This window comes from Dendrobium catenatum, unplaced genomic scaffold (assembly GCF_001605985.2).
Source record: "Dendrobium catenatum unplaced genomic scaffold, ASM160598v2 fragScaff_scaffold_390, whole genome shotgun sequence".
NCBI classification, from domain to species: domain Eukaryota; kingdom Viridiplantae; phylum Streptophyta; class Magnoliopsida; order Asparagales; family Orchidaceae; genus Dendrobium; species Dendrobium catenatum.
Window position 1 is genome coordinate 6,984,523 of NW_021318852.1, and position 11,167 is coordinate 6,995,689.

At 32.1% G+C, this 11,167-nt stretch overlaps 1 protein-coding gene across 1 annotated transcript; it reads right to left on the reverse strand.

The window, feature by feature from the left end:
• Positions 1-251: 251 nt before the first annotated feature.
• On the reverse strand, positions 252-1,919 carry LOC114579455 (L-type lectin-domain containing receptor kinase IV.2-like). Its single transcript, XM_028694107.1, has 3 exons — positions 1,806-1,919; positions 1,559-1,626; positions 252-585 (listed from the first exon to the last, which is right to left on the reverse strand). The coding sequence occupies exons 1-3, from the start codon at positions 1,917-1,919 to the stop codon at positions 252-254; spliced, it is 516 nt and encodes a 171-aa protein (XP_028549940.1).
• Between the last annotated feature and the right edge of the window lie 9,248 nt (positions 1,920-11,167).

The following is an 11,167-nucleotide window of genomic DNA, read 5'->3' on the forward strand; positions in this document are numbered from 1 at the left end:
AGGGAGAGATTAGCTTTTTAATTAAAATTAATTTTAATTAAGGGAAATTTACATACATACCACTATATTTATAGCAATTTACATATCTAACACCTAAAAATTTAATATTACTCATATACCACCCAAAACTCATTTCATACATCACTTCTACCACTCCGTTACTTCCGCACCCTCACGCTGTGATCCCAACCGGAAAGACTGGCATCCCCAAGCAGCTTCTAGCAGAAACGCCCCAAAAGCAAAAACATTTTTCATGTTCTAGACAGCTCCGGAGCGAGATAACCCAGCGTTCCAACCACACTCGTCGTATCCGCCATGCTCCCGCGGTCGTGCAGCCTTGCTAGCCCGAAATCTCCGAGCTTTCCGTTGAAATCAGCGTCCAGGACATAGCTCGCTTTAATGCCTCTGTGAAATACCACCTGTTCCCATTCCTCGTGTAGATAAAGCATCCCTGCCGCGATGCCTTTGATGATGTTAAATCTTTGCTTCCATGTGAGAGATTGTTCAACTCTGTTGAAAAGGTAATTATGGAGGCTGCCGCTGGGCATGAAATCGTAGACAAGGATGCTACGGGAAACAGAGAACCTAAGACCATTAAGAAAAACACTAGGATTGCTACCGGAAACCAATAGAGAATCATCGATTTCTTTCTCTTTTTAATTTTTGGTAGTGCCAAAAGAGACGGGAGATTAAAAGCTAAAAGCTCTGCTTCTCTGCCGTTCAAACAGAAGCTTCATCGGAGAATGTAATGCCAACCGGCGACCGCACCGGTGGAAGAAGAGAATGTAACAGCGTGAGGTGTGGAATTAACGGAGTGGTAGAAGTGATGTATGAAATGAGTTTTAGGTGGTATAAGAGTAATATTAAATTTTTAGGTGTTAGATATGTAAATGGCTATAAATATAGTGGTATGTATGTAAATTTCCCTTTAATTAATTGTAAAATAAAATGATCTCACCAGAGAGCAGAATAAAAATTCAGATATCTGAATGTCCATCATATTGTATGCCTCAAGCGGCATTATCACATCTTTAAAATAATAACTAGAAAATGCAGAACCTAATTGCAGCGCACAACCTCGGAATTTTTGTAACTGGAACTTCCGCTTCACCAAACACTATTTTTCACCACCTTTGAGTGAATCTGCTTAAAAATTAAAGAGCCCAGTATAGCTGCATGAAAAATAATATCTTTTTGAAAGTTCCGCAGCCAGCTTTAGTGGCAGGAAAACCAACCAACCTCTGACTTAGGACCGAGGTACTCATGTCCCTTCCTTGATTCCAAATCTAACCTCATCAGTGAACGCTACACCGCTTAAGATACATCAAGCGTCTAGTCTAAGCAATAATGCATCAAACATCTGAAAATCTCATAATCAACTGTCAACAAAAAGGGACGAATGGCGGCACTTAACCTCAGAACTTAAGGATGCGCCGAAGAAAACTCCCAGCGGCTAACATCGGGCTTTTATTCTCTACTTTGTCTGCAAAAAATAGATAATAAGAAGACATAACCAAACTAATGCGTAAACCCGAAGCAGAAATTATCACAACACCACCTGGTCTCGAAGAAGGCTGAGGCCTCCATATATACATCATTAGAGTTAATCACCGTAGAAGCTGCATTCTGGTTTAGAACGAAAAAACAATAATTATCAAAACAAAGATCGAGGAAATTAGAAGCCAAAAGTCATAATACAAACCTCCAATTTGAATGATAATATTAAAATTCCGTGCTAAGCATTATCGATCTCCCTCAGAGGCATGCAAATTTCGTGATTGGGAGAGCAAAGCGCGGTGAAACACAAGCCTCCTGTCCGAGGAATTAGAGGAGTAGGAAGCAGGAAGACCTTGAATCCACCGAAAAATGGCAGAGGGGAGGAGTCGAAGGAGGAATGGAGAGGCGACGGCCGATGACATCCGGTATAGGCAGATGAGGCATTAATGATGGAGAATGGTTAAGCAGGGGCGGTAATGGCGACGGTGAAGACGGGAGATACGAGGATTTTCGCCTCCATCCGGAAGATGACATGGTCACGGCGGGCGCCGGCCGCCGTAACCTATACTCTGACGCAGCAAACGAAGAAGCGGGCCATCGACGGCGATGAAACGTGGCGGATGACGTTTGGGTCCCAGCAGAAGATCCCGGAGGAGATGGCTCTTCACGCCTCATGTTGAGCATTTTATTTTATTTTTTATTTTTTTTTTTGAAAAAATGCTATTATATTAAAAATAAATGTAATTAATTTTTTTTATTATGAATTGATGAAGTTCAAAAAATAAATAAGTTTTAAAGATTTTAGATGAATTATGTCATTGGTAGGGAAAAAGTGAGCCGGTTTATATTTTAATTCTGGCATAGACGCAGCTCTCATATTCTTCCTTATACATGGCTTGTTTTGTCTCGATGGTTTAAAAGTTAGTTTGACATTCTTAGCAAGGAGAATATTATTATTCCCTTTGCCAATCGGAGAATGAGAACAGCACCCATGTGTTCTTTTAATGTGACCTCTCTTTTGCTGTTATTACTCATCTTTTGTCTGTGTTGGACTCCTTTTTGTTCAGGCCTACTCTATTACAGTTGTTCGAATTTTTGGAAGAGTTAAGCCTTTACAGCAAAATGGAGAAAGAATTTTGTTTTTTTTTTTTTTGTTATTTGCGCTGCGGTTTACTCTCTCTGGAGAGAGCGCAATGATAGAAGATTTTCGGGATCTTATTCTACATACCAAGTTTTGTGCTGGAAAATTGTTTTGGCTATTGATCGGAAATGGTCTGGAAGGAAAAAAGTGGAACTGCTTCATAATTCTTTTCCTACTTGCTTCATTTAAATGTCTGGAGGTTGGTTTTGACGGCAGGACGATGATGATCGGAACCAGTTTTGTGCCCCCTCCCTTTGGACGGCCAATGGGGTTTATGTTCACTTGTGTTTTGTTAATTGGCCTGGCAACTTCTGTTATGGTTGCACCCTGCTTCTCACTTGTGTTCCTCTCGGTTGGCAACCGAGGAGGGCTTAATCCGACGTCCCTTCTGGCCTTGGACAATTAAGCATTTTTTGCTCTGATGATTTCTCTTGCCCTTGAGCTCTGATGATTTCTCTTGTCCTTGAGCTGGTTCTGAATTCCCTGAGTCCTGTAACTTTTTGAGATTTTCTTTTTGTCTTTTTTGTTTTTCTTTTTTCTATGTTGGTGATCATAGTTTTTAGTCAGGTTTTGTCTGGCTAATTTTTGTAGGTTCCACAATTTTTTGTATATCTCAATATATGGGCTAAGCCCTAATTTTTCCAAAATAAATAAATAGTTATTTTTAATATATTTTTTTATAAAATAATTTATTTATCATTAGAAATTTTATGAGTAAACACAAGTTCTGTCATAATTTTTAAGTCTCACATCACACTCAATTATTTTGATAATAAATTTGAATAATTAATTCTATGATAATTTTAACTATATTTCTAACAAATTTATAAACTAAACAATATGGTTTGATAAGACGAACTAAACAATATTAGAAACATATGAATCTAATACAAATAAGCCTATCAATTTCTATATCCATAATTGAAATTTTTTGAAGTCATTTAAGAGATCGAACATCATCTAATTTTTTTATGTTTGTAGTCTTAAGTAAAAGTCTTGATGACACGAATATGATATGTCCAAGATCTTCAATTCAAATTTTACTATGCCACTAAAATGCTTAAAAAAAGACTATGATCAAAGAGAATTTATTCACAATGTCTAATGAAATTCATAGACTTTTGGCAGAAATGACCAAAAAAATCCTCTAAAACATATAAAAATAAAGATGGTACACATTTCAGATAATATTTTCAATATAAATATATCTAGGATTCATAAAAAAAAAAAATTAGATCTCTTTCTAAATCTATAACATCAATGCATGTCATCATCACCGTCTAACTAAGATTATTAACCAACATCGATGCACGACCTCCAACACCCCCATCAACTTTCACAAAATGTCTAACAATGATCAATATTTAATCTTTATTATCCAATAATATTCAATGAATATCTTTTCAATCATCTGATCTTCCCTCCTATCACGTGAATGATCAAGACAGTCATCCACCATCACCTAACTTATAATGTTCTTTATTGATCAACATTCAACACTTAAAAATGAGTAGGATCTGACTTCTATCAGCCATCAAGATGCTCTTCTTTTTAGTCATGAAGTCTCCCCTATTTCATATGAACAACTAAATTAGCCTTTAACTGGCTATCACTTCCAACATTTCATTATTGTTTTATGCCTTTTAATGATTAAGGTTTAATGTTCAAGAATCATTAAAGTTAGATACCCGACTTCTCAATCATATAATCACCCCTATTATCAAGGGAATAACCAAGCTAACTATCTATCATCGTCCATCTTTCAACAATCCTTTCTTACTACCACAGAGCTCTTGCCAATGGATGATGTTCGATGCCCATTTGCCATTGATGTCTAACACACATCTTGACATCTATTAGCCACTTATGTCTAACACAAGTTTTCTTAGTTAATCTTTATCCTATTAAAAGAACAAACAAGTTGATCGCCCACCATCATTTGATTTCAATGTTCTTTTCTAATTGTCATCTATATATATTCCACTCATTATCGACAACTAATATCCATATCAACCGCTAATGTCGAACAATTGTCTTTATAGTCACCTTATTTTCAACAAAATCACACCTCAAAACTCACTATATTACTGCCATAAAAGATGTTTTGTATGATTCATGTATAATAAAGTATTATAATATCTTATTTTGTTATGATAAAATATGGTTAATCATTTTAATTAGACTATACCTCCTGATTTTACCTTTCAATTTGAGTAGGCCTCATGATTTTTACCCTCTAAATTTTCACGTAAGAAATCGTATTTATTATTTTTTCTACTCCCAACATATTTGCATGTGTGGGAGATTTTAGTATAATATTAATAAAGATTTCTCTTTTGCAAAATAAATAAAATATAAATAAATATTCAAATATATAATTATTTTAAAAATAAAATAAAACACAATTAAACACATTAGCAAAAGCAACCTAAAGAGAAGATAGAATTCATGTGAAGAGCACTAGTTGAATGAGAAAAAATATATATTATTATCAAAATTTTGCACTAATTTTGAATATTTATTGACTTGTGGCAGCATTTCTTTTATATAAATATATTTTTATAGTAGATATTATTAGAACCAATATTATTGTCATAAATATAGAAAATTATATTAACATTTAAATTTAGGATTATAGACTTGAGAATTTTGTGTCCTAAGTTTAATGTAAATTTAAAATTATGATTATGATAATTTTTAGCCAATCATTTTGTGCTTAAAATTACTTTCACTGTTAAAACTTTCAGTGAAATCTTAATAAAAATAAGTTAAGCTTATCATATCAGTCTAATTAAATGCAGAGTAAAATAATTAAATATAGTTATGTAATATAGCCTAATCATAGGTAATCAATTGTTAATTTAATGTATCTACGCATTAATTAGACAATAAATTATTTGCTATATTAAGCACAATTACTTCTACTTGGACTAATTAATCCTGTTTAAAATAATTATATAGGAATTATCAGTTATTATGACTAACTAAAATGTTAATTAATTATATCTAAATTCATTAAATATTTTAATGTGGTGGAGACTATTGGAGACATAGCAAAAGAATAATGATGTCGATTGTCAAATGAGGGCATCAAATGAAGATGGATGAGTAATGACAGTTGGACTACGATGAAAGGATGACAACTGTCAGATGATGGAGGTTGTTGGCGGTCATGGGCGGATCCCCATTGAGTTGAGGGGGGGGGGGGGGGGGGGGAAATGCCCCCCCCCAAAAAAATTTTTTTTTTTTATTTTAGAGAATGTCAAGATTATTAATTTTAGAGGGATATTTTAGAATATTTTGGGTATTTTGCCCCCTCTCAAAAAAATTTTTTGCCCTCATTTAATCATTCCTAAGCATCTTTGCCCACCCCCCACAAAAATTTTTATTTTTGCCCACCCTGAAAAAAGAAGCTGGATCCGCCCCTGTTGGCGGTGTTCATTAATGTCGCATGTCAAGTAAAGCTCTAGTGTTCTTTATGTCCTTAAGATCTCTTTAACTTTAAGTCATGTTCTCTTTCTTGTGAAGAATGATAGTCTATTTACGGCTATTAAGATTGACATTTTGATAAATATATCAGAATGCTTTAGCATATGGCCCTTGTGATTCCTTTGATCATATGTTGTTCACTAAGCATTTAAATAACTTAATGACTTTGAATTTGAGTCATCTTAAGCTCATTGGATTTTCCTTTTTGAGATGCTCATTTTGGTTGCAAGTATATAAGAATTAGGGATAATTTGGTCGACTAATTAATATTAAAAAAAGTTAAGTTAACTTTAAGTGAGACGTTCAGTTTCAAATTCGAATGTTTGATCACTTTTAATGTTATATTTCAGTTTGATTATAAGTCTGTTGAAAGCGGAGTTGGATGGTCCTGAGAACAATTTCAAAAGTTTTCAATTAAAAAATTGTGTCTAGATTCATATTGATTAAATAGATTTTTGGATGATGTATCACTTGCTCCCTATTTTTTGACATTTAGATTTGTTCATTAGAAAGTGCATTAAATCTTTTAAAAAAGTCACAACATGACTTAATAATTAAAAAAAAATGCAATGTATGTCCACACTTTATATGTCATTGTAGAACTCTCATCCATCTCATGAATCAAGTATAATTTCCTCGATCATTATTTCAATCTTTTTTGAATCTAACATGTAAATTGGATAAAAAATTTATCAAAGAAATTCACTAAAACTTTTTTAAATAACTCGAAATTAGTTGTTAATGGTTAGTGATGCTTCAAAAGCACTAAAAAAATTGGAATGGGCACGTCTAGAACATAAAGAATGGTCCTATATATCTATACTATATTACTATTATAAAAGCTGTTAGAGTTTTCTTCCAAATAAAATTATGATTATTCATTTTAATTTTTCAAATGAAATCCTAACATTTAAAAATTAAATTTTAGTCTTTTAATGTAAATTAAATTATGATTAATTAATGAATTTCCATAACAGATTTTTTTTATTAATTTTGATTAATCACGCCCTATTTACGCTACTATTAAAGCCTCTATTCACACTTCCACTCAATTAAACTTCACAATTTTAATTTAGCCTATGAGCTTCTCCTTTGATTTTGATGAGGAGCTATTTCTCATGGCATTCGTTTTGACTCTTCAGATTCGTCCATTTAAGGCTTCGTTTGTGACGGCTTTTTTATCGCTTTTTAAAGTAGTTTTTTATATAAAAATTTTTAGACAAAATTTTTTTGAACTAAAAATTTTTATATTAAAAACCCGCTTTAAGAAGCAATAAGAAAGTTGTCCCAAAATATAAATCAAGATTTTACATAAAAAAATTATTCATATTCCACATTAACCACGTATATATAAATTTGGTCATGTATATATTCTAAACTTTCACTTTTTTTATTTTTAATTAAAATAAAACGTAACGCTCAAATTGCAGTTGTTTGTTTCTTCCCTTCGCCTCTTCGATTTCGCGTGCAATGTAATTTTGAAAGGAGAGATTACGTGCGGAGTCCAAATTGGAGAACTGTTCGGTTTACCTTTTTATTAACACTTATGTGTTGTCCCAAGTTTTGGAAGAGAAAAGTGGAGGGTTGTATTAGATAATCGACAACCAATGTAAAACTTATCGAATAATAATGACATGAATCTTTTAAGAAATTGTGTTAATGCTAGGGCGTCCCCTGGAAGTGACGCGTTGTGTGGCATGAAGATAGTGACAAGTGTGCAAGGGCCGATGCACCGGCACCCGGTGCAGTGTTAAATAGGCAAGAGCTCCCACATCAAGGACGGATGTGGGCAAAGAAGCTAGTCCATGAAACTAAAATTAGGATAGGAACTTAGAATATAGGTTCCCTTACAGAAAAATTAATAGAATTAATATATATTATGATTTATAGGAAGTTAAATATTTTGTGCATTCAGGAAACTAAATGGGGTAGAGAGAAGGCTAAGGAGATTGATAGTTTAGGGTTTAAACTTTAGTATTATGGTAGGAGTCGTACTAGAAATGGTGTTGGTATGATTATAGATAAAAATTTGAAGGATAATGTTATAAAAATTAATAGAATTTGTGATATAATTATAGTTTTAAAAATTATTGTTGATGCTAAGATTGTTAATATTATAAGTGCTTATGCTCCTCGAGTAGGTTTGAATATGAGTTAACAATTAAATTTTTGGAATGACTTAGAAGCTGAATTAATACAAAAGATACCTCTTAAAGAAAGATTTTTTATTTGAGGATATTTAAATGGACATATTGGTAGAGATATAAATGATTTTAAAAGCATTCATAGTGGCCATGAATTTGAAACAACAAATGAAAGTAGAAAGACTATATTAGATTTTAGTTTAGCTTATGATTTTTTAATTTCTAATAACTTATTTAATAAAAGTAATGAGCAACTCATCATTTATAAAAATGGATATATTACAACTCAGATTGACTATTTTCTTATAAGAAAATTAGATCATTTAGATTACAAATATTGTAAAGTTATTCCGAGTGAAAATTTATGTGCCTAACATCGATTATTAGTTTAGGACTTTAAGATAAATAGGCAGAAAATAAAAAAATAAAATAAAACATTATTCTATGATTAGATGAGGGCATTTAAAAAATATTTTTAAGAGTAAGATTTTAGATCTTAAGATTTTGTATATGCATGAGGATACTAATGTTATGTGGGAAAAAGTGGCTTATGATATTAAGAAAATTACAAAAGATGTGCTTGAAGTATCAAAGAGAAAAACTCCTGATAGTAAAAGTAGTTGTGATGAAATCCAAATGTGCAAGAAAAGATTAAAAATAAAAATATTTGCCATAAAAATTGATTTAATTATAAAAATGCTAAAAATTGGGAAAGATATAAAAGGGCACGTAAGAAATATAAGAAAGCAATTTGAGATGCAAAGACCTTAGCTTTTAATGATTTATATATAATATTAGATATTAAGGAGGGAGAAAGATATATATATAAGTTAGCCAAACAAAGAGATAGGAGTATTAAGGATTTAATTTAAGTGAAGTGTATTAAGGATGAAGATAAAAAAAGCAATTTTCTTAAAAGATGATATTCAACAAAGATGGATGAGATATTTTGCTAAACTTTTTAATGAATAATATGAAAATACGATTGACTATAGTGACCTTAGCACCCTAAATAAAAATAAAGATTTTTTATTTTTATCAGTGTATTAGTAAAACAGGAGTTAAAGAGGCTTTAAATAAAATGAATGGTGGACAAGCTGTTGGACCTGATGATATTCCAATAGAGGTGTGTAAATGCTTAGGAGATGAAGGAATTTCTTGGCTTACTAAACTTTTTAATACTATTTTAAAGACTAAAAAGGTGTCAGATGAGTAGAGAATGAGTGTGTTAATTTCTATTTTTAAGAATAAAGGTGATGCACAAGATTTGTAAATTATAGAGGAATTAAGTTAACGTGTCATACTTTAAAACTATAGGAGCAAGTTATGGAGCATAGGTTGCAGCGTGTTACTAATGTTTCTCAAAATCAAATTTGATTCATGTCGGGTAGGTCAACTATAGAAGTCAAACATTTATTAAGAGGTTTGATGGAGAAATATAGAGAAAATAAAGAGGATCTACCTATGATATTTATTAATTTAGAAAAAGCATATGATAAAGTTTCAAGAGAAGTGCTATAGAGAGTTCTTGAAAGGAAAGGAGTTAATACCACTTATATTCAAATAATTAAAGATATGTATGCACGAGCTATTACATGTGTTCAAGCACTAGATGGTTTGACCAATTATTTCCCTATTCGATTGGGTTACATCAAGGATCAGCCTTAAGCCCATATCTTTTTTGCTTTAGTCTGGATGCTCTCACTAGACCTTTGCAAGAGGATGTACCATGGTGTATGCTTTTTGCTGATAATATTCTTCTTGTTTATAAGACTAGAGAGGGAGTTGAAGGTAAACTTGAATTATGGAGTCAACCTTAGAGTCTAAAGGTTTTAGTTTGAGTAGATCTAAAATGGAATATATGGAGTGTAATTTTAATAGGAATAGACCTAGTGAGGGGATTGTGACTTTGGACAATCAAGTCATTAATAAGAGTACACGTTTTAAATATATTGGATCTATTGTTCAGAGTGATGGTGAAATAGATGGGGATATTATAAGTAGAATTTAAGTTGGATGGTTGAAGTGGAGGAATGCATTAGGCTTGTTGTGCGATAAAAAAATACACCTCAAACATAAGGGAAAATTATATAAGATGGTGGTGAGGCCTGCAATGCTTTATGGTGCCGAATGTTGGCTAATCAAAGAGAAGCATAATACTGAGTTAACTGTGTCAGATGAGAATGCTCAAGTGGATGTGTGAATTTACCCTTTGAGATAGGATACGAAATGAGCATATACATGAAAAGGTTGGAGTAGCTTCAGTAGAAGAAAGAATTAGAGAGAGTCACCTTAGATGGTTTGGTCACATAAAATGGCGGCCTTCCGATGACCCGATTAGGAAAATAGAGGTATTAGGTTTGACTTATGTTAATAAAGGTAGAGCCAGACCTAAAAGACTTGGTTAGACAATATTAGAAATGATCTTTCTTTATTAGATTTAAACGATAATTTAATTTTTAATAGGACACAATAGAGAAAAATGATTCATGTAGCCGACCCCACGTAGTGGGATAAAGGCTTGATGTTGTTATTGTATTAAATAGTTTTTGAAATATATAGATGAATGAAATGGAGATATAATTTATTTCCTCATTAATGTAGAATTTGGAATGAAATTTTTTTTTTTTCATTGGCTAAAGTTTTATAAAAGCATTTGTTATCTTGCTACTGTGTTTTCAAATTATATTCATTCCTAACAAGTTTTTACTTAATTTTTTCTTGAAATACATAGATGAATTTTTTGGACCACTTGGTGAATATTGATGTTATTGAAACCATTAATAGGATTCTTATTGATATTTCTTGCAAGGATCAAATTCTATATAAAAGCATTTGTACTATATTTTGTACTTTAAAATATTTGACAAGTTTGACCTATTTATATTGGTTACTT

Excerpts from the sequence above, each read along its gene's own strand:
- LOC114579455 (XM_028694107.1), bottom strand. The coding sequence starts at position 1,919 with ATGTCATCGGCCGTCGCCTCTCCATTCCTCCTTCGACTCCTCCCCTCT. Across the intron at positions 1,627-1,805 it reads ATTCCTCGGACAGGAGGCTT|AATGCAGCTTCTACGGTGAT; the intron begins GTGTTTCACCGC and ends GTTCTAAACCAG. Across the intron at positions 586-1,558 it reads TCAGCCTTCTTCGAGACCAG|GTTCTCTGTTTCCCGTAGCA; the intron begins GTGGTGTTGTGA and ends TAATGGTCTTAG.